General features: G+C 42.5%; 1 protein-coding gene across 1 annotated transcript in view; it reads left to right on the forward strand.

Moving 5' to 3' along the window:
* ARHGAP6 (Rho GTPase activating protein 6) overlaps window positions 1–24,666 on the forward strand; it is a gene marked incomplete at its 5' end in the record, with an annotated part of 348,127 nt that overhangs the window by 265,685 nt on the left and 57,776 nt on the right. Inside the window, one exon of the mRNA XM_082498508.1 lies at window positions 18,903–19,062. Within this exon, the coding sequence (XP_082354634.1) occupies window positions 18,903–19,062 (160 nt within the window). The remainder of the gene's footprint in view (window positions 1–18,902; window positions 19,063–24,666) is intronic.

Genomic DNA, 24,666 nt, shown 5'->3' on the forward strand with positions numbered 1-24,666 from the left:
ATCCATAAAAGACTATATGGGAAAGAAAGAGTGAAATTAATTTCCAGAGAGAAGTGTTTCAGGATACTGGGCATTTTTCCACTGAACATCTCTATGGAAATCTGGAAAAAAGTGTTATTTCAGTTCCCTACAAGAAAATAATGCTCTAACTGTACTTCTCTTTCCCACCATCAATAAACTTGAGACAATTCTTCTGTAATTATTAACTAGTAGAAAAATGGAGCTTATTTTGGAAAGAGCAATTTAGGAGATTATTGGCTTTTAAACAGAGTACTCTTGGAAGTGTGAACTGTGGATGGTATTTGGACTATTGTCTTTTGGTCTGCTTTCAGATCGAAGGCAGATTTAGCCTTTTGGAAAAGACGGGGGAGGAGGACAGCGTTAACTATATCATTGCAATCTATGGATGCTCTTTACATTTCTCTATTGCACGCTTCTCTGTGTAGTCCACTGTAGCCTGAATGCCTTCTGTATAGGAGAAACTGGCAATATCTAAGTCCCCAATGGACTTGAAAGAGCTCTGGCTCTTTTCACATTTTGGGTTATAGATTTTTTTTTGAGAGAAGACAGTAAAAGGCAGGGAAGTCTAAGGCATTGTTAATTTAGATTGGTTTCTAATACTTGCTGTTAGTTACATAACACCATCGCAACTCAAAGTTCAACACATCAGTGTTTATGATGTGTATATTATTGCTTCATTTGTCACTTTATGCTCTGTACTGCAGGGAAAAAAAAAACACAAAACGCATGATCCTACTTTCAGTGAAGTTACCGCAAATCCGCCATTCGTTTTTGTGGGAGTTCACGTCTTTAGTAACAGAACTCATTGGGACGATTTACAGGGTAAATTTTTGTAGTGCTGGAAACCGTTCTTGTAGAGGTTGGCCTCATCAAATTAGTTGAAAACCAGTAGTAGTATAATTAAAAACTGCGACCGACTGTTGTTTGTTTCGTAATAGCACAGCATGTGCCCAGTTCCTAGGGGAAAAGACTCTTGCTGCAGCAGCTGAAGAATGCAGCCTGTGATCTCCCTTCTTCCCAGGGATGCTCCACCCAGCCCCATCCCTATAAATGGCAATTGGACTTCAGGGAATTACAGCAGGCAACGAGCTAAGCAAAGGCAGGTTCCTCTGCTGCTGACATTTTCACTGCGGGGCATGAAATGAATAACATGAAGAAATGACCTTGAGCTGTTTTCTGAACATTGCAAGGGCTGCAGCTTCACGTGGAGCACGGTCTGGACTCTGTAAGGATGGGTTGGTGCAGTGAAGGTGGTGGTGATCTGACTGACCTGGGTCGGAGCCACTTGTTTTAGGGGACCGCGGGAGGGGCTGCGGCTCAATGAATGCTGGGCCTTGGGAAGCTTGTTGGCAAGTATGCCACAAACCCCCGTGTTTTATCGAGCAGCCATGGAGGTGGCCGCTAATGCGCATGTTCTTCATGTTTCTGCTGCCTTGCTAGCAAAGGTCAGAGCTCAGAGGAAACTGAGTGGTGCTCAGCAGCCGGGGAAAACGGTGTTGAAGGGAGGAATTCGGCTCATCTCACTGCGTCTCTGCAATTTAGCCACAGTGTAGGCATACACCTCTGAGCTGGCCACTGCCCGCTCCCTCCCTGCGTGGGAGGAAGCGGGGGAAAAAGGCATTTCTGGAGTTACATCCTTATCTCTGTAAACCAAATGAAATTAATTGCTTCCCTAAAAGTTCCTATTTCTCACCACTGGTTGGAAGTGGTACTTGGATAGAGATGCCTGTATTTTGAGAGCGATCCCACTGTAGGCCTGGTCTGTCCCATAGCTGTCTGTCAGCATTTGAAACGTCCACAATTACTCTGCACTTTTGCCATTGTTGGCTTTAATTACGCTGTCAAATGGAAAGGGTAAAACTTCACAAAGTCTAAGGGATTCCTCAAGGATAAGCTAATACGTTCTGTAATGAATGATGTATGAGTAATAATAATAAAAGTAATAACACTAGTAACGTACTCTTTCCTTAATTCTGTGCTGTGTGAGAAGTCATGGGGGAAGAGAGTGTTTAATGTTTATTCAGTGGGGGGTTTGAATGGAGGAGTGTAAGGGAAGTAGCCTTCTACAGAACAATAAACATCAAGTTATACATTGAACAGATGCTTCATTCTTTATTATTCCCTCGGTTTCCATCTGCAAGTATCATTGGATATTTGTATCCATTTTTAGCAGAACATCTCTTGTATACAGTGGATATAATTTATTCAGCCAGGGTCACGAATTTCATCAGTTGTCAGTCCTGTAAGATACTGAATGCTTCTGTATGACCCAGAGCTGTATTAGGAGAAAATACTACTAAGGCAAATTTCAATTTGCATTGTGTGGGTAACTGGGCACTCAGATACTTAAGTTCAGAGAGGGCTGAGAGCAGTCGGGACGGTGTTACCCTAGGTATCTGCCACCAGCAGAAATGTTCCGGGTCCGTCCTGCGGCAGCCTGGTCACCCCTTTGGAAGGAGCAGCTCGGGGAGCTGCCTGCGGTTTTCCTAATGCCAGGAATTGTGGCTGCACTCTTCGAAGGAAGAACCCCTCAGGTCCTGAGAAAAGCAGGGTGATGAAAATGGCCTTAAAATCATCAGATGGAATTAAAACCTGCATTTGAGTTCCTTTTCTCGGGTTCTCGCTTTCCAAAAGCGCAGAGAGCACACCTGCAGGCTTCTCTCTGCGACGGCTGCAGCTTTACATATTCCATATGTATTCCTTACATAAATACATACACTAAAATGCGCCTATACTTTCACATACCTCTTACTTTGCTTTAAAGCAAATACCGAGTACCACAAAGTTAACTTGTATTTTTACTGTGAAATGTGAGTGTTACAAATATCTTTAAAAGTAATGTCTTCTTTTAGATATGCACCCAGTTTTCAACTTGGCCCCTGGAAAGCTGTTCTTGTAGCTGAGGATATTTATTCCGTTCCATTTTTTGAATGGGATGCAGCTGTTGAATTCTTCAGACCTGAGTAAAGGCTCTTAAAGAGCTTTATTTATATCAGGTTTTTTTTGGTTGGTTTTTTTTTTTTTCCTGTCCTCCTCTGGCTCTGAACAAATAGCCACAACTTCAGCTAATGGAAATTGTCGTACTGCAGCTAAGCTTCTGAAGTTCTGCTGCTTTGCTGGGGTGGCTCTTCTGAAGAGCTGGACCCTTATGTGGAACGTATGTGTAATTATATTAAAGCGTGTGAGTGCAACTTCCAAAGGAGGTTGGCACATGGTCGCCCCCCCCCAGTGCAGCAGCTCCCGTAGGAGATCCCCGGAGATTCGGAGAACAAAGAGTACATCTAAGGCGATCAACCAAAATTAATCTGCAGCCCATTAGAAGAACATTGCAATGATACTTAAGTGTATAATCCCTCTTATTTCAAAATACAGGCTTATGGCTTGAGTTTCCCCTGAATAAACTTTGTGATTATTAATGAGCTGTATCAAATAATCTCCTTTAGGTCATTAAAGGGCATAATGCAGGTAAGAACTCTTTAGATCCCATAAACCTTAAAATGAATTCACTCTCTAGACCTCTGTGTTACCAGAAATGTTGGGCAGTAAGCTGAAATGCTGTGATATTTTGATGTTAGTAGAGTTTGAGAAAAGTTCAAAAGCAATAGGCTGTACGGCTACACGTCGGTGGGATGGGGAGCTCTTCACACAGCGATAGTGTGAGACCCAGCGGCAAACCTACCCTGGCAAGCAGTTGTTGATTTTTACAAGGATACTGCAGTGAAAGCTCTTTAACTTCCTCTGTCTGCGTGCCTTTTTTTTTTCAGCAGGAGTTTCATACCGGCTCTTAAAACCCTTACTCTCAGTTCCTTCTTTTTTCACTAAGCACTCTCCTCAATCAATAATGAAAAGTAAAATTCGAAGAGGTTTATCTGGGTCTTTCAGCTGACTGATGGATATTTTAATTACAGTATTAATAATGTCAATAAGAGGAGGTGAGCAGCTGCTGTGGCCACTTGACACAGACAGATTAAAATAATTGGATTGGGGACGTCTGCTAGATTGCCATTAAAAATTTTAAATAGGAGCAGAGAGCATTTGGCAGTCACCAACAAAAGCATACGGAGGGGGGGAGAGGAGAGAAGAAATAGAAGAGGAGGGTAAGAAGAGGACATTGGAAAGCTTTCATGCTGTTCATTCATCTAAAAATAGGTTTTCAGTCTGCCTCTGAGTTTGTTTATGTTTATGCCCTTCGTTTGGAGACTGTGGATGGAGACGTGTCTTTTCGGATGCTTTGGGAGCCGGGGGGGGGGCTGCTTTCCTAACGCTTTAAGTTTCGGGAGCGGGACTTGGAGCCTTGCGGATGTGCACGTGGTTGTGTGTGCGGGGAGCTGCTGTGAGCTGCTCCCTCCGAGACTCAGGACGAGGACCTTGCTGCACCCTCTTCTCACCAAATACTCTTAAAATCTAGTGCATCGTTTTCCACAATGTTATTTGAATCTGTAGTTCTGTGTACACGCTGCTTCCTGCCCGGGAAACTTAAATGTGCCCAAAGATGGGAGTTTGCCCTTGTGATTCAGCCACCGGTAACGTATGGGCTGTGCCTGATGCCTAAGGCTGCTCCTCACACGTGGATTTTAGAATACCGATAACGGGAAAATCCGCTGTACAGATTTTCTAAAATCAAAGCCGTGAAGTGAGGTTTTCAAGATACTGCAATGACTCTGAATAATATGTTTGACTGCTTTCAGAAGTCTCAGAGGAAAAAACAGAGCATCCCCTTCTCCTGTTGTTCAGAGGTTACGGCAGCACCAGCATGTCTGAGCAAAGCCAGCTTTGCTTCCTCCAGGACTGCAAGCACTTCTCTTTCAACTCTCCATCAGTTTACTGAAGCCTCTGCAACTCCTTCCGAGGTTTTCATTTTCTAGAAACAGGGATGATGCTGCACCTTCTCTCTTAATCGATCTCACTGTAGGGGCTTTCATTAGAGTTTAATATAACTTGTCAGAGTACATACGTCATCTCTTTTGGAGTCATCAGTTTCTGCTAATAAGTAACACTTAAAATCATGAGATTAAAAACCCTGAGTTAAACATATTTAATTGTTTTTTATTTGCTTTCTGCTTTTTAGAGTTTCTGAGGCACAGGCAGACAGTCTCTGGAGCAGACGGGTTGTTCTGCGGTTACTGGACCAGACAGCTCAGATATAATTAAAGTGCTTTATTTGCATATGCAACTTGCTATCGCTTCTATATTTTCACAGGTTTTAGGATCACATCAAGCGTAAATCTAATTGAGGTTTTTGTACTTCGCTTATTTATTTTTATTTTTGAGGGAACTGTGTCATCCAAGCTTTATGTGTATAACCTTGCATGACTGTGGATGCCCAGTTTATCTTTGGGGCTCCCAGTTTAAAAAGAACGCAGGAAAGGCTACAGCAGTCAGCATTTTTCAATCACTCTTCATGGAAATACAAAAATGAAGCGTGTTTTTATTCAAAATAGCTCTGCCGTGTTTCCTGGAAGCTATTCTGCAGGGGCTTTTTTTATACCCCAGGTTCTTTTCAATGAGCTGTAAGGGACTTCTCATGGTGCCGTGCCATCCCTGGAGGTGCAGGAGGGGGTCTGTCGCAGGAACCCCTGCTCGCCAGGGGAAAGGTAGCCAAGCACCCACAGCGCTTGAATTGCAGCTCCCATGAGGTACACCGAAGCGTTTGGGACTGAAACCATCTTCCTTAGCTGCAAACTTTTTTGAACTTTTTGACCAAGGCATCATTTTTTTTCCACAGAAAACATATCTTCCATGAATGTTTTTTAAGACAAACCCCTGATTTTTTCCACTAAAAAAAATGAGATTTTAGGTCAATACTGTTTCTGAAGCTATTTTTGACAGTCCCGTGAGGCTTTTGTGGCCAGCATTGGTTATTGGTGTAACAAGAGATCAGCCAGAGGAATTCTCAGCTGCCTGCTAATTTGGTTCTCCTAATCCTGCACCCCTCCAGAGCTGACCGTCAAGTCCTTGGAATTGTGCATAATTAAGAAACAAATTAAAAGTCCCGTACTGCTTATCTGTGAATGATGGAGTTACAATATCAAAATTACTTAACCAGTTTCTCAATGAGAGTTTAGGCCAAGCTCAGTTTGAAGTTTTAAGATGAATACTTTTGAGTCCTCTGGGGAGAGATGAATTCAAAGTAGACAACAGAAGAAGTTCATTTTCTTCCATTTTGTTGCTGATAGGGTATATTTCCTATAACCTTTCCATAAACTGTGAACATTTCATATTATATATAACATTTCATCCTGAATAGCATATTTTAAAATATAAAGCTGTGCATCACTGAAAAAAAGTAGTTTGAAATAAGGAAAAATCATTCCCCTGATGTACTGGTAGCTAATAGAAAATATTTAAAAATAAGATGTTCTAGGTGTAGACAGTGTACTCCAAAGCACCCTGATTTTATTTTTTTTTTTTCAGAGAACACTGATAGTTACTGAATAACCTGAAGAACCCCAATTCAAAGCAGAACTCAACCAGTATTGCTGGACTTCTCAGTTTCTGAGAAGAAAACCCTTGCTGGGAACCTATGGTTCCAATAAATAGGAATTGGAACCTATGGTTCCAATATAGAGTTCAAATATAGTTCCACATTTTTTATCCAAGGTAAAGGAAAATGACCTTGACTAGAGCTCATAAATACAAGGGGCACAGCCTAGTTAGAGTCTTCACAGCCACTCTGTTTTGTCTTTCTGCAGGCCACCAAAAAAGGTTGGTGATTTTTAGATTCTTTGCTTGCAGGGCGGCTGCTGTGCAGAGCCGGGAAATGGCACTTCCGTCATTGCGCGGTTCGAGTGAGAGGGTTCATGAAGGAGCACGTCCCCATTTCCAGTTATATATAAATAGCAGAGTTTTGCTCATTAGGGGAAACTCAAAGAATAATGGCACAAGGGACATATGGGCTGAAGAAACTTATTTTTGAAGAAAGATTGCGAGAACTGCAGATGTACAGCATCATTACGAGGTGGCTAGCAGGACGCTGATCTCTGGCTACAGCATTTTGATGAGGAGAGTGAAATCTAAGGCCGGTGCCCTGGGTTTGTGTTGGGATGTAAGCACCGTATACGTTATTCAGCTCTCTTTGCAGCTGAGACAGTTCTTTCCCTTGGACATCTTGTACGGTGTGATGCTTAGTGTGCCACACGCGGGCGGTGCTGAGCACCCCTTGGCCCTGGGTAGCGGTGTGGAAAGAGACTGGGAATGGAGGTGAGGAGCTGCATGGCTTGAGGATTTGATGTCCAATCTGAGAGGCACTGAACACGCCGAGGCCTGTGCAGTGGTTTCCCTGGGCTTTGGATAGGGTTTCGAAATAAGGGTCGTCCGCTGTCTGTGTTTGCTGCTGCCAGGCGGGTACCGGTGGCCAAGGTGCGGAGGCGGGAAGGGCTGCGGGGGTTTCTGAGGTGGGAGCACAGAAGCCCGGCAGGTGGGCGGCTGTTCAGCCTACCTCGATTGAGAGATGCACAAAGCATCTGGGTGGAGATATGAAAGAAAAAAAAAATAAAAATCATTATTTACATAATCTCCCTTGTCGTTGCCGTGAACTCTAGCCCGTGGTTTCTCCCGCTCTGGGAGCAATCTGGTGAAGCGCCGAGTCGTGCCAGCCGAGAAACGAAGTCGTCCCTCTGAATGATGACTTGGTGAAATGCCACGTAGGGCAGAGCTACCATCAAAATCATTGGTGATTCACTGTTTGTTTTTCACAAATTTCCTACGCTCCCTGCCCACACACTATAGATGACAGCATTGTGTATGGGGACTGCGAACACGACAGACATTATTTATGAAGCAGTGCCTTTATCAAGGATTTCTTTTTTTTTTTTTTTTTTTTTTCTTTTTGCCCTAGCAAACTGTGTAAAATGCTCAGGCTCTGTGTTGCTGTTGTCAAAACCACGTTGGAAATACAGCCGGCCTGCCTGTTTGAGGAGGAAGTTTTCAAAAGCGTTTTCAAAAGCTGCAAACTGACTGCGTGAGAAGGTGAGGCAGAAACCGCCCAGTGCTCCTCGCTGTGCTCCAAGGAGCCACGGCAGCTGCATCCAGCACTCACTTGGCTGCTCCTGAGAGGGAGAGTCTGGGCAGTTACAGCCGGTTTTGAGCTTGCACAGCCACGGGGGAGAAGGATTTTTGAGGGGAGACAAACCCCTTCCTCGCCACTCCTTGCACGAGTCCTCCGGAGTAAGAAGCGGGGAACCCGGTCGCAACTTGGCCCCGTGACTGGGCTTTCCCCTGGGCTGGGCTCTCGGCTTGCTTCGAAACGGAGAAATGAAAAGATCAAATTTTTCCCCCTAAGATTCATGACGTCTGGCAGCAAAAGGTGTCCTGGGAGTCTCAGCTGCTCCAGCTGGGCTCGCTCAGACACTCGGTGCACAGCTTCAGGACAACGACGTTATTCTTATTTTACAAAACGGCGTAGTCGGGTTCAAGTTCTTAATTCAGCTCTGGTTTGATCAAATACTAAAGGACGCTGAAGACGCAAGGGAACTTAGTTAATGGGTAAGGAAACCAGATAATCGTGTACGTAGTGAGGTAGAGATAATTGTGATGGAGAACATGTGCTGAATGTGGTGGTCATGGTGACATCGGGTTTGATTTTTTTGTGCTTTAGTTATGTTTGAAGAAAACAGGACAGCTTTGACGCGGGGTGTGGGGGGGAAAAGGGCACTACTGACCACTTACCAGGCTCTGGAGATCCATCAGCAAACTGAGAGCCCTCGAATACTGTTTGTTTTTGGACCAGTTTCATGACCTTGCCTGTTTTCATAGTTGGACTGAGAGGAATGGAACTGCGGAATGAGAAGTGGTGTCACATTTTTAAACCAAACTGCATAATTAGGCTGATTTGTATGTGAGTGGCTTGGTCAGGTGGCTTGCTTTGAAGCCCGCAGTGACGCTTTTCTGTATGCTCTGTGCCTGAAGGCTCAGCAAAAGACGCTGAGGATAAGGGCTTCTCGAAAGCTGGTGGCATGACAGCTGCAGCTGCATAGGTTCAGTTTGGCAAATAACTGTATTTGTAAGCTCAGGTTTTATGGCCCTGACGGTGTCATTGTTGCGTTTTTGAATTTGGGTTAGCTGTGCAGAAGAAAGTAGAGACCAAGAGCTGTTCATCTTCTGGCTCGGTCCGTCAGGAGCTTGTAACTCTAGCAATTGTTTCTGTTTTTCATAACAGTGGGAACTTTATGGGCTATTTTTCCCCTTTCTCTGTCCAAAATAAATGTGCTGCTTAAAAACAAAGAAAGAAGTCGTGGACTGTCTGGCAGGCACGCGGTTTGAACTTGGGGTGCCTCAGGTTGGAGGGGCAGTTTGCAAAATGTACCTTTCTCCTGAAAATGGATGTTGCAGCACAGTGGTTTTATTTGTGTGGATTCATTTCGCATTTCTTGCTTTGGAATGCCCCGTTTTTAACGAGCCTCCATGTTAATAGGCAATGATGAACATCAGTGTGCTCTTTAGGGGTCTTTCGGGTACACCGAGCCATCAATCTGACCTATAGCTATATATCTTTTCAGAGCAGTTCGTGTAGTTCCAGTCCAGCTGAGATGGTTTCTTAAAAAATATTTAAACTCTTGTTTGGTGTGTAACTTAATGGCAAATCAGCAGATTCATGTGTGCAAGCAGGATATTTTTTTTATAAGAAACGCTGAAGTAGTGCTTCTCAATAAGCTGAAGTATTATCCTTCGCTGTGCATTGCGAGAAGAGAGCACACACTGTTTCAATACATAGAAAATAAAGGAAAAATAATTACATAGATAAAAAGTAATGATAATACTAGTGAGTGCAAAGCCACTTCTTTGTACTCACAATATTTTCCCTAATTATTAGACTTTCTGTATTTTCTGAACTTTTCCAGAGAGAATTGTCTTTGCAGGGTCTCAAGAGAGCAAGAGTCATCAAAACAGCTGCCAATACAGGTGGAATTTGATATCCCAGGTCTTAAAAAAAAAAATCCAAAACAAAGCAGGAAATGCAATCCCAATAAACTGGAATAGATTGGGAGAGCACTGCAACTCATTTAGTGGCACAGACTTCTCCCAGGCTGCCTGACATGGGTGTGTAGGACGGGGTAGTCTTTGCACCCCTGAACATAGTGTAAGAGGGATCAAACCACAGTGGAAGTGTAGAGTTATTATATAGCAAATCAAGTGAAAACTCCTAATCCCTAAAAGCTAATTGCTTACTTTCTGCGTGTTTGAAATGTGCCTGTCCCTGCCTCGGAGAGGCATGCATGCATGCAAACTCTACGTCGCTAACACCTGCAACGCTGCTGGCTGGTGATACAAGCTCATGACTTAAAAGAAACTTCCATAAATAAGAAAATGTCTCCTACGGCACATTTCTTTCAGCCCGGGTTGTGAAAGAGAGAACATGCACGAAGGAGCACACACAGTCGCAGCATGGAGTGAGCGGGGAGTCACTGTTGGAGGTGTCCTAAGTCAGCTCTGAGAGTCGCCATTCAGCTAATGAGGTTGCAGGTCCTTCTGGAGGGGGCTGACCATCTCCACCAAGGTTTGATGTAGTAGTGGGGGTGGATGTTAGAGTGGCCAGTAGCCTCCTGATTAGGGCACTTGCCTGGGATGGGGTAAAGCCTGGTTCAAGCTCTTGCTCTAAGCCGGGTAGCACAGACCTTTTCCCGAGTCCTCTGTGTCTTAGCTGAATAACTGAGAGCTCTCACTCTGTTTCCAAATGTAAATATTTGGAGATGTCTTGCATTTTGTTCCTATCAACTGAATCACAACCACCCCCGCTCTTCCCCCCCAAAAAGAAAGAAAAAAAATCCTAGAATTGTTTTCCAACCAGACCTGGTATGTGGGTAGTCAGAATGGCTATTTTCCACATGCGCAACAGATCTCATTTCTTTAGACCCAAACCCCTTTCTGTAATATCAATTTATAGAACATACTAGTTTGAACTGCTTGAAACAATAAGAATAGAGGTTTGTATTGAATGAAAGGCTTTACTGTTAGTCAAATGCCAGTTCTTGGGGTCATGGCATTAATGATTTTATTTTACTTCATGATGAGATTCTGAGGGTATGCTCAGGTCAGATAATATGATCTACATGTATCTTAAAAGCTCAAAATCCAGGAGGTAAACTAAAGTACTAAAGTATTTTTAGCCTTGTATGCAATAGTTAGGATGATATGATTTTTGCGTGCTTGGAAATGACAGTGTGCGCTCTCACGTGCATGCTGTTTCAAGTAGTAGATCATTTACTTCTTTCTATAAAATGTTGCCATTTTTCATTTTATACTGAACATAATAGAAATAGATGCCACTCCTAACTGTTCAAAGCATTTGCCGCAGTCGCATTAATACTTATTGTTGGATGTAAAAACGGTTAACTTCTGCGCTGTGCTAGCAGAGATCCTTATTGTTTCACTGGGGTGTTATGTACTACTTCAGGACCAGTAAAGCTACAAATAGGAAATATGATAATATTTGTTTAATCCAGATTGTTTAAATGCATTTCACATATAGTTTCAGCCTTATGTTGTCATATGCTTGACATTAATCTCGTTAGGCTTAGGAGAAAGAGCACTGTTTCGTATTTGAAATCTCATTGGAAATCTTCACATTGAGTAAAAGCATAACATGAATGGATGGCATGAATGGATACCGCAACCTGCAGTATCGAGCAAAGGTTGTCCTCGGGGCAGAGCCCACCTCTTCTGTGACTTGAGGCACAGGAAAACTCAGAGGGGACATGAGAGGACATGCCATTCTTCGCTGTATCACGGGTTGTGGTTCCTTGTTCAGCTTCATGAGCAGTCCAACGTTGAGGACTGTTGGGAGCACGTTAGCGTTAGTCGCAGAAGCTGGACCGAGGTCTTTTTAAGGCAGCTCTGCCTCTAAAAATAATACTTGTGCAGCTATTGTATTTGAATTTGGGTCAGCTGCCATTAGCTTCCAGAGTTCACATTATTTTCCTGCTGAAGCAGGAAACTCTTTTAACACTTGAGGAAAACATAGGACCAACCTCTTAAAATATATAGTATGTGAACTGATAAAAGGGATAAGAATTCTCCTCTTAATGCAGGCTATCCCAGATCTCTCGTGTTGAGATTGATGAAAGCACTGGCTTTTGTAGTGTTGCCCATTACTGTGGTCTCGCATCACTGCGGTTCAGTTTGTTTCTGCCTGCGGTCATGATGATGACTGCTGTGCACGTACTTTCAACCTGCAGCAAAATTCAGAGTATTGCAATATGACTTAATTCTCTTTTACTGACAAAAATACACAAAAAACTGTTTAGGTGAAGACTGACAAAACTTCAGCTGTAATTTTATAGTTGCATCTCGTCTTTTTAAGGTTTTCTGTCTCCAATTTTGCGCTTCCAAAAAAGTACTCAGCCCCTTCTGGCTCTAATTGTGGTACTTCTGGATAAATCCCTCCAAAAACATTGGTATCTGCTGGAGTAAAAAATTCAGAAAATCTGAACGTGTATTTGGATGCATGTTAATGGAACTCTAACTTCTGGAGGTTGGTTTTTTGAGATGTGTAAAAAAGTTCAGTACAGAGTGGGTATGTTAGGGATGAATATTTTGCTAGGCAGTACCTTTGTACGTTGTTCATATTTATTAATGTCAGAAAAGGAATGAAATACATCTGCATTACATATCAAGGTTTTTTAAGACAATGCTTTTTAAATATTCTAAACATGAACTTGTGTTGCCTTCCCGAGGCATTTGGAAGACTTGGAAAAGCCGATTGTAGAAGGACAGGAAATATTTTTGCCTTTATTTTAGCTGTTTTAATACTGAAGTGAAAGCATGCTTATTCGTCCTTCTTCCGCTCCCTGTTTATCCTTAGACTAAAGTTAGAAGGGCGCTTTTCCCCCCTCCCCTGATAAATGGAAAACTCCATTGAAATATTCTGAAATGTGTATCTTTACCTGGCCACGGGTTCGTGCCGTCTTGCTAAATGAAGTATTTCTGCTGTGGGTGGGAATTCTGCCTCCCCTGTGGGGAATACGAGCTTTCCAGTGTCCCACAGGGATTGTCTGGCAGTTGCCAATCTCGAATACATGGCTTTCCAGCCTTGGCAATGAGACAGGGTGCTAGCTAGGAGCAAGGAAGGGTCTGTCTCTGGCAACACCATGGCTATATTAATTGCCATTAAATAGTTTTGATATCTAAACCACTGTTTTGTGAAGTGTCTTCGTTTTGACAAAACCAGTAGCTTTTTCTGTACATAGATTACTTAATACACATAAATACAATATAGCACGAGGCAACTTCAGTGCGAGGCTCCAAACTGTAATGCGGGATCATCTGGACTGTACTTCTTCCCTTCCTAGCGGAGACATTATATTAATGATTTTGCTGCTGACGTCAAGGGGAACCGGATGTCACCCTAGAAAATGACCTTAATGAAGTCAACCTTTCTTAATGAAGATTAATTGTTGGGGCCCCATACTTTGTGCATCCATGGTGAGATATCTTCCTCTGAATGCTTTGATGTCACGCAGCAAGTCTTGGGCTTCTTTGTATTTAGTATTTAGATACCATTTCATTAATCTGAAAGACTCATCTTCTTTTGTGATACTAGCAGTCCCTTGGGAGCAGCTGTGCCACGCCAGCTGTGTTTGGAGATGCCAAAGCATCCTGGGTTGCCAGAGTTTGTAATGCCAGCTGGAAACCAGTGCGCTGCCTGCCACTCCAGCTGCAGGCTATGGAGGAGTGTCTGGGGGACAGAAAGATGTAGGCTGTAGCACACTCATATGGTCCAGTTGTTTCCTAACTCTTCATCAATCTGCAGGTAGTTACCTGGGTCGGCATTCGTAAAGCATTAGGCATTCAGTCCTTAGGTCCTAAGCTGCATGTAATGCTAACATGGATATTTAATGTAGTTTATTTTCCCCTTCTCCTTAATCCTCATCCTGTCCAGGAACAGTATTCTGTACATTGATTCCGTATGATAGAGTATATAGCTGTACTGGCATCACTGGCTTTCACTTCGCAACTGGTTTTGGTTCATACTAACAGCGACAGCAGAGAAGTGAGGAAGAGAGGGCTTACCTGCACCGACAGTCAAATTGTGAGAGTTTATGCCTGAGGAGTCTGGAAATAATTTTAGAAAGAGTGGAAATGAATGGCCAAGGTAACTGAAAGGTTTATAAAGTGGCAATGATAGGCCATTTCATGAAGCTTAAAGAAGTAATTAAGCAAACAGAATTAAGACATTGTAATGCCATGTTAGTTGCAATATAATCTTTTCATGTGCAAAAATACGGAATTATTTTCCAGTGGAGACCCATCTAAATACAAGCAGATAGCTAAGTGTTGCTAGGGTAGGAGAAAAACAAGTAGGCATAATTGGTTTTGATCTTAGTGGTTTCAAATGGATTTAAGCAAAAGACTAATGAAAAGTAGACAGCTAATCTGATAATGGCATTTGCCTAAATGGGTACAGACTAAAGTCATTAACAATAACAATAATGCAGTAAGATAAAAACTGCTTTCTCCGTCTTGCATTAAAATTTGTGTTATCTAAAACCGCCCTGTGTGCACGTTCTTATTTCCCACCCTGTGCACAATCCCTGTTACTCACTAGGGCTTAAAACTCCGCAGAGATCAACAGAGGTCCATCATCGCCCGTAGATTTGCATCTACATTCGGGATTCCTTGCGGTAATTGTCAACCGGTTTCTGTATTGTACAAAGGACAGAAGAAAGAGACTTCACTAAAAGACATCTGAAAGACTGTGCTGGAGGCTCAGGAGAAAGACGTCAGGTACACAAGAATAGCCTACACATGCTTAAGAGTAATTTAAGCGCATAGTGTTACTTAAGTCAGGATGTACCACTTAACGTTTATTTTGGAGCCACTGAACGTCCAACCCGTTAAAAAAATTGCTCGAAAGAATACTAGTAAACCTGCAGTCTGCAGCTTATTAAAAATGCGCTTATTAGTATTGCGGACAAGAAATACGGGAAAAGTGGACAGATTCTTCAAAGGCACAAGATGCAGTTAATCAGTCATCTCCTTTGCTGAGTCATCTGCTCTGGTATTTTAGTGACTTACCCGGTAAGGGAACTGCTCGGTTGAGTGGAGGAAAGACGTTAGATGTTAGTGGGAGGGCCAGAAAGAAAATGTAGCTGAAGCTGGAGACTCCCGAGGGAAAAGAAGTGACTGGTTGGTAGAAGAAAGGAGAGAAGGCTTTTAGTCTGGTTTAGAGTTTCGTAAAAGTCAGTTATGAAAACACCCTTGCAGTTTGTGTCCTATCAGGCTGATCGCTTTATCCCAGAGCCATATTTCTCTTTGTGCTCTTCTCTGGTTTTGTATTGTTTTGGGTTTGTTTTTTTTTTTTGGTCTTGGTGACGAAGGAGCCATTTGCAGGTCATATTCTGACCTGCAATCTAAATAGTAGAGAAGCTGTGTATGTATGTCTGAATACATATGCAGTGCGTGAACTTCGAAAACCAAGTCGCTCTGACTCGGTGCTTAAAGTTCTTCTGCTCCTCTTAAGCTTCTGCAGGGAGCTGCGTTAGGCTGATGTTGAAGCATAAGGAGGCTGATGAAATGTACCTCCTCATATGGAGAGAGAAACAGAAAATATTCTCCGTGTCTGTCCTGCTGTTTCCCTCCTTTGGTTGCCCCACAGAGGGGAGAACAGCTTTAGGCAGATGTGACTGATGTAATTGCACCAGCACCCATTCTCCGAGGGAGCTTGGCTTTTCTGGACTTCTCCCAAGCCTGGTTGTTTTTGCAGTAATTTACAAGGTGTATGTAAGATTATACAGTGCTTTGGAAGGAAGATGAGGCTTTTGATGTACCTGGTGTCACACAAAGCATAGGAGTCTGTGAAGGCACTAAATTATCAAATACTGTGTTTTGGCTCATAGAAGACAGTGATATTTATTTGCCATATAAAACAGACTTTTTCAAGGAAATATTTTTTGAGCTTCTCACTTCTCTAGCAGATTAGGCGATTCCACTGGCCCTAACACATGATCTTCCAAAAATATTTTAGTTAATTAGTCATGTGTTCCATTAGCATAGTAAAAACCTATGTTAATGTGACCTAGCAGAGATTTTATCAAACCCATCAAGTGTAAAAGAAGAATGTCTTCTGCACAGCAACGGGACAGAGTGATTCCACATTCTTCATCGCTGCTCAGCAACGTGTCGTGGCGTTGGAAGGTGAGGATCTTGCATCCCACCGTTTTTAGCGAGACAAGGCTAACCCACTGAGCGCCAGAGCCATACCGGGTGCTTGCAGACTGCCAGAATAAAAAAAAAACCTGGAGTCTCCAAAGCAGAATATTAATGCAGGGCTGTACCAGAGCTAGGAAGCCCTGTCTCCCTTGAGTTCAACTGGTTGGGCTGGGCTGAGAGTTGAGCTGCGGCATGGCAGTGGTCCAGCTCGCTGCTTGCTTGAAGTTGCAGAGCTAACTCAGAGGTAAGGCAGAGGATGTGGAGTTACTTCCAGAGTTGGATTTGCCCTTGGTAATTTTTATCCGAACAAGAGCAATAATTCTTGTGTCCTTGCAAAATTCAGTTAAGGAATACTTATTTTACTTGTGGTAATTCCTAAAAGCCCCACGCACCCCTTCATTTTTGTGTTCTAGGGGAAAGAGGACATGTCCTAAAAAGTCTACAGTCTTCAATATTATGTTACCTCAACATTTTCTAATTCCTTCTTGCTTCCCATTTCTGTTTCAAAATTAAATATCTCGGTTTGAAATTTTTTATGGTAGACATATCAGTGATATTTTTGTTTATGAAAATGCCCATCTCAGAGAAATAGATAAGATAAAATCCCCTCTAACTCTACCATAAAGACCTGTATTTCTCTCTGCCATTTTGACCATAGAACATTTTGTACATTACATGTTCATGGGGATTGAATTGCATACTTCTGTACTTGTAAAGTTTCTTTTGCATTATCAGGGTTGGAAAGGAATTAGTTTCTTAGTATACATTGTCTGGTTGTGGATTCTGTTCTCGATCACTTTTATCTATAAATGACAACGGCTTTTTAAGAAATGTAAATGTTTACTTGCAATTTTGCAAATCAGGTTTATGTGAGTCTTGCTGCTTTGGTTTTGCTTGAGTTAAGCGAGTCAGCTCAGCTTGTGTCGCCGTGCAAACCTTTAGTTTGAGATTACTAAATCTAGCTACTCAACAGCAAGGCGCTAGAAGAGCGAGAAGAGATGAAGAGGCGAAAACCGAAGGAACAAATTCCAGTAGTGAGATACTGGGCTAGTGCAAAGTTTGCATATGCGGCCCATGTATATGTAAAGATCATAAAGATATCAAGCATAGTACATGCATTGAGTGTACGGATACGAAGTTGTTCGCTTTGAGGTAACAGCTTTATCTATTATGGTTGACTAAGGACTTACAAAAAAATACTATGAAAAAAAGCTTCCTTGATGAACTCAAAATGTACTTCATGCATCATAAGAAATGGTGTTTAATGTATAGTTCCTTTGATCTATATTGCTAGATGAATGCTTTTTGTCTCGTGCATATGTGAATACACATATAGGCATGCGTATGTAGGTACGTATATGTGTGTATACACAAATGTATATACAGGTTGTATGTCTGCACATATATATAAACATTCACATATAGAGGCAAAACAAATAGAAACGTGCACAAAGATGCTGACATGCAACAGGATGCATAGCTGCTAAGTAAAGTCAATTTTTACTGATATTTGTAATCAGGAGCTTCAGTCAATGTCTTTTAAAGTCAATGGACATCCTTTGACTGCAGATGTATGTGCAGGACAGATGAATTCAAAGTGAACGGTGAAAAAATGAGCATGCATTGAAGGTACAGATGTTGAATTTTAAACTGAAAGCGAGCATTTAAAATGAGAGTGAAGTTTATTAATTGTATGTTTGCCATGTTGTGATGAAGGGCAGGTTGGTGGATTTGTCTTTACAGCTCAGCTGACATACATCAGTTTTTCCATTATCTACAGCTGCATCAGGTTATACCTACTGACGAGTTTGATGTTTATTTTTAACACAGTTAGAATGAAAAACAAATTCTTCTTTCTTTCCCCGTAGTGCTAAAATTCGCTCTTTGATGATGCTTTGATGAATTCTGAAATTCTTGCCTGAAGTTAATTGTCAGCCTTTAAGCCCTGTCTGTGTGCTTGCACTTCTCTTTGACGGATGATTACTTCTCTCACCCCAGCTAAATGGTAGCTAAGAGAATAGCCTTTTGTGTATGTTATCACAGGTGGGAGATAGAACAGCTAAAGCTTTTGATTTGCTTTCCAAGCATAATTGGTACCTTACAGAGATGTAGCATATCTCATGTTGTTTTCCTGTATAAATTTTAACACATACATTGTTATTATGGCTTTTCAAAAGTGCGAAACAGCTTGTCCTTTAGTCGATTGTGGTCTAAATACAATATCATCATTAGGAGGGGATGGGATATGTCGGAAAAGAGGAGGGGCTCTGCCTGCGTGCTCTCTCAACAGTCTGGTGGAGTGGAATTAGGAAGTTGAGGGGGATGAGATGCGTGTTGTCCACAGACCTGTGGAGGTCTGCACATCTGACTGTGTGGGGAAAGGAATGCAGTGACAACCGAGTGCTCTACAAAGAAAGCAAACCGGGAAAAGCAGACAAGGGCTTTTTTCTCCCCACTTTGTGCTTTTGGTTACGGGAATCCTAATGTTTTTGCAACAATACTTGGTTAAATGGTTTCAGACAGAATTGACTTTTTGTTTTGCATGTCTGTACTCCTTTTAAGGAATGCTGCTCTTAGGAAAACAAAGATATTTGAAAAGCTAGAGATGTCCAAGAAAACGGCCTTTTAGAAAAGAGGACCTGTGTTGTTTTTCCTAGCAGTAAGAGAGATGGTTCTGTTTATTAAACCGCGCATACCATATGATGCTTCATATTTTTCCATTTGATTTCCTGTAGGGTGATTTCACTTGGAACAGCATGTCAGGGCGCAGTGTTCGGCTGAAGTCAGTTCCCGTTCAAAGCCTCTCGGAGCTGGAGCGCGCTCGGCTGCAGGAAGTGGCTTTTTATCAGTTGCAGCAGGACTGTGACCTGGGCTGTCAGATTACTATCCCCAAAGGTAAGGCCTTGATAAACCGTCTCTGTTCGGCTTGCTAAGCTGCTGACTTCATATCTCAGCAATAAAAGGGAGAAAACACTGCGTTGTTTATTTCAGAGACGTTGTCTTCGATTTCATTTTGGTTAACCATAGTGACTACGTAAAAACGACTGGTAAAGTTGTTTGGCTACTGAGTCCAATTTGGGCCGCCTGGGGTGGGATCTTCTGATCAAGGACAGATGTCTACAGGGTAGATAATCTAAGTCAGACCTACTCGTGCTAGGATGTCTCGGTACTCAGTTGAGAGAAAAAGGCTTTTCTTACACTTCCTGACATCCAAAAGTGCATGTCTATGTAGGGCAGATAGACCATGCCATAGAAGTGGCTTTTTCACTCTGTATAGTATTGGCTGTGGAGGAAGCCAAGTATCACTAGGTCAGACACAGTGAAGACATCTGCGTCAAATAATGTGAATCCTACTTGAGTTTTCTTAGAGACAGTAGTGCTTATTTCCTAGGAAACACGTTGATTTTCAGCGTAAAACATTGAACTCCTAACTGGAGATTCATTGAAAGGAGAAGCTCAGCTATCAGAATCCTGATGCAGGATATGTGCACGTAGTAGACCTGTACTTAGGTTACAGTGGAAGAGATCTAAGCCTCACTAAAACTAATGCAAAAGTTTCCATTGTTTCCTGTAGGCTGGAGATCAAGCCTAGCAAACACAGCTGTTGTGCTGCAATACAATCATCTGCATATGTTTCTTTCAAGTCGTATACGTATTTAAGGAATAACAAGGGACCACTGAATTTTCATCTTTGACTATGAACAGAGGTACTGCGTGGCAGCACGTTCATAGGGGTGCCATAGGACCAGTTTTTGAGTGAATCAAGGTTAAGCAGAAAAAGATTATCAAATGAATGAAAATAACGGTGTGGAGAAGAACAAAATGTGAAAGACATCAGCTTGTGTATTTGTCAACTTTTTAGGATCTACAGAAAACTGCCAAAAAGAGCAAAGTCCAACTTACCAATTACAGCAGGGCATCAGTTTGTAGTGAGATGGATACAATCAACTTCTTCAAGCCCCACCACAGCTCTCTTGGTCCCTCAAAAAATGCTCCATCAATATGAAAACAATTTTACAGGACATTCATGTGAGGAAGTGGATCACTAAGGGCACTGCAGTATTTTCTGGCAGTCTGAACTGCCACTGACAGTTCCAGTGGGAGATGTATATACATACATGGAGGTAACACCATCCAAGACAAAAGAGTAAACTTTGAGCTTCAGATGGTGAATACTAATTTTGCGTTCTCCTTGCTGTTTCCTCCTGGGACTGCCATGAAAGGCCAACCATCTGGGAAACCCAGGGTCCCTTCTGAGTCAAATCACCCTTCCTCTGCAACATGTTTGGAGTCACAGGCAACTTGGCACAGTGCTGCCAGGGCTTGCAGACTAGGAACTGTCGAAACTTTGAGGTTCAGATCACACACAAGAACAGTTTTTATTTTCACAGCACGTATATATGTGGGTAAATATATAATGTGTAATTAATTTTAGATATATTGAGTCTGAAAAGTATAATTTCATGCATAAAAACTAAGTAAGAATAATACAAGCTTTGGTGAAGCATCTTAACATAAAAGGCACTTCACAAACTCAGGAACCCCGTGTTCCAGTTTCATCTCTGTGGCTGGCCCCATCATTTCACATCTCTTTTGCTTCAGTTTATATAAGAAATAATGTAACTATTCAATTATACTATTCAGATTATCTTTACCAGTGAGATTGTCGATAAGAGGTATATTATTTCACATCTGCATATTTGCTCTGAATGACTAGATCATGATTTTTTTTGTGTTCTAAGGTATGCAAGGTGAATTGAGTGCAATTGAGTTTTAAAATATTGTAGTACCATCTGTTGAAAGAAGTGAAGGTAGTAGCTAAAATTAAGGTGCATCTAGTATTTAACCGTCCATCCTGTTTCTAAATCTGACACTAATTTTAGTGTATCTCAATATGTGTAAATAATAATCATACTGTCACTCCATCATGCTACATCTGTGCCACCACTTCAGTAGGATAATAAGAATCTACTATATTCTTAAATTACTACATTTTAAGCCTTTTGCAGAGATGCTTCTAAAGCCCACCACATGTTCCCATCACTCTTGAATGCCATGGAATGAAAACATATGGTAAGAGGGTACAGGTGGCCATCCAGTTGATTTGCTAACATCACAGGACTGTGTAAATGAAGAATTTGAAGTTTTAGCAGTGTGAAATGGGCTCAATCACTCTTGGCATGCAGGAATACAAATAACATGAAACTCCACCACAATCATTTGTGCCTCAAGTTAAAAACAGGCTGAAGGCTGTTAAACTTTTTCTCTTTTAAACAAAAAAATAGAAAAAAGAAAAAAAAAACTGGTATGTAAAGCTGAGGGAGCTCTGAAGGCCTGAAGAGATGCAGGCGTAGAAAGATGTGCTCTACAGCTTCTATTTCAGAGAATACTGTATGAAAATACTCAGGAGCAGAGGTTAGTGGGATAATCTATGTATTAGGAAATACAGAAAGTGGTTTTAAAAGTTGGGATTCCTTGTGGTTCTTTGAGTGTTCTTAAAAACTTGAGAATGACTGATGTTAGAACATGCTTGTGCCTGCTTCCTGCAGGCATGTGAGTAATTACATTTACTGGCACAGGTATCGTAGAACGTAAAAATTCATTGTTCTTGGGTAACAAGTGTTTGTGCCAAACATGCTTGCCCAGAACTTAAGTTAGAGTACAGAAGCATCTGCCTAATCTTTGCAATCACAGTCGTGCCGCTATTGGTTACTTCTTCATAGTGCTGCAGTCCTCCCATGCTCAGAACCCCCCTTTGTCACAGCAAGTGCAGTTACTTAGCACTTTTAGGGCACATCTGGCTATTCCGACACTTGTAGAGGAATGCGTAGAATGTAGTACCTCATATGTAATTCCTCTCTGCTGTACTGCAGCCATTATCGTTAATGAAGCACATTACTGACATAGAATCATAGAATGGTTTAGGTTGGAAAGGACCTTGAAGATCATCAAGTTCCATCCCCCCTGCCATAGGCAGGGACACCTCCCACTAGACCAGGCTGCCCAAGGCCACGTCCAGCCTGGCCTTGAACACCTCCATGGATGGGGCCTCAACAACCTCTCTGGGCAACCTGTTCCAGTGCCTTACCATCCTCAAAGTGAAAAACTTTTTCCTAATGCTTAATCTGAACCTGCCCTCTTCCAGTTTAAAGCCATAGCCCCTCGTCCTATTGCTACATGCCCTAGTAAGAAGTCCTTCCCCAGCTCTCCTGTAGGCCCCCTTTAGGTACTGGAAGGCCGCAATAAGATCTCCCCGGAGCCTTCTCTTTTCCAGGCTGAACAGCCCCAACTCTTTCAGCCTCTCCTCATGGGAGAGGTGCTCCAGCCCTCGGATCATCCTCGTGGCTCTCCTCTGGACACGCTCCAGCAGGTCCGTGTTGTTCTTACGCTGGGGACTCCAGAGCTGGATGCAGCACTCCAGGTGGGGTCTCACGAGAGTAGAGTAGAGGGGCAGAATCACCTCCTTTGACCTGCTGGCCACACTTCTTCTGATGCAGCCCAGGATACGGTTGACCTTCTGGGATGCAATCGCACATTGCTGGCTCATGTTGAGCTTCTCTTCAACCAGCACCCCCAGGTCCTTCTCCTCAGGGCTGCTCTCCAGCCATTCCCCGCCGAGCCTGTATTTGTGTTTGGGGTTGCCCTGACCCAGATGTAGGACCTTGCACTTGGCCTTGTTGAACTGCATGAGGCTGGTTCGGGCCCACCTCTCCAGCCTGTCCATGTCCCTCTGGATGGCATCCCTCCCCTCCAGTGTGTCTACCTCGCCAAACAGCTTGGTATCATCGGCAAACTTGCTGAGGGTGCACTCAACCCCACTGTCCATGTTGCTGACAAAGATGTTGAACAGTACACGCCCCAGTACCTGATATGCAGTACATGACAGCTACTGCACTACTGGTGAACTTCTTTTGATCTTAGTGGAGCAGAAGCATAACAGCAATGTTTTCTCTTGCTGTTATTTCTTGTGCAAAGACAGGCACAAATTTGGCCAGTATCTCCGGTGACTCAGATAAAAATGACATCTTTGCTTCCAATCTTGACAGCAAGTTTTTGACTTCTGAGACAAGTGATCTTTGTAAAGAAAAGGCTACATGCAAATCACCATGCATCAACAATGTTTTGCGTTTTATGGATTTTCCTATGTGTCATTGCTTTGTCCCTTGTGACAGCACAAGCAGGACATGTTTTCTTCATAGTGTCAACAAAGAATGATGGAAAACGGTTGATGTCTTCACAAGAATAAACCTCTTACAATTCCAGAACTTGCTCAGTTATTTCTCACTGGTAATACTGTCCCATGCTGTAGCCACACAGATGACATTGCTGCACAGTAAGCATCTCGGTATAATTAGGTAAATTGCATTATTGCTGCAATTACAGTCCTGCCGCCTGCATTGTCCTGGCATGCAAAAGGAGCTTGTCATGTATGTGTCTGTGCAGCAAAATAGAAAACTCATGTGCTTTTATCACACCAAGTGTAATCTCCAAAGCTCTGGGTAAGGGCTGTGGCTAGCAGAGGACTTAAAGAGTTATGAGCACATGGAAGTCTTGTGGGATAGGAATTTTGCCCAGGGAAACCATCGTTCTTCCTCTTTCCTCTTCCATAGCCAAATACAGATGGACTTATTGATAAAGGAGAAGCACTGATGCCTGAAGTTGGGTCTGGGAAAACAATTTAGTAAGTGCTGTTGACTACTCAAGTGTATATGATTTTCTTCCATTGCATTTCTTTGAAAAGTTACAAAAAAATCTGGGGGGTTTTCTGGATAAGCACCAGAAAACAGCTGTGTTGCTACCCATGTCTGTTTAATACTGCTTTCACTTTTATAAAGCAGAAGTGTCACCAATAGTGCTCTCTACCACAGCATTGCCCAAGATGGCTTTTAGAAGAAAACATTCCACTTACTCCTGCCCAACTCTGGCTGCTAGGGCTGGGACAGGGCATCAGTAGGAACCCCTTGGGAAGAGGGGGTGAAGACATTGGTCTCTTGAGGAAGAGTGGGTTCTTAGTAGAGGGGGGGAAGAAGTAGGTAAGAAGTTTTTCTTCTTTTACACAAAATTGTTTTACCCTATTCAGAGGCTTTATATTTGTATTAGAAAAGCATGCTACATGCTACCACTTGTAATTATTTATTTTGCTCTTTGTGGGTAGATGATTTTTTGTTACTCATTCATATGCTGCCTCCCACTTTGGGAACACAGGCTGCCTCCCTCGCAGGTCTCCACTGCTGTAGGAAGAAGAAACCAGCGGTATTCATATCAGTAGGTACCCTTTTTTCCTCACACAGTGATTGTGCAACGGTTCGAGCATAGTAACCAAGAGCACACAGACCAAACTGCTCCCTTTTTCTCTCCCCACCTTTGTAATTGTCAGACCGCAATGGTGCGTGGTTAGCAGAGAGTAACCAGGCTAAATTAGCAAGATGTTGTAAAGGCTTGTGCGTTGCCATTGCCCACACAGTACAACTTGCACTCGAAACTGACTTCAGACACCAA

This window comes from Vanellus vanellus, assembly GCF_965231255.1.
Source record: "Vanellus vanellus genome assembly, chromosome: 1".
Classification (NCBI taxonomy): Eukaryota; Metazoa; Chordata; class Aves; order Charadriiformes; family Charadriidae; genus Vanellus; species Vanellus vanellus.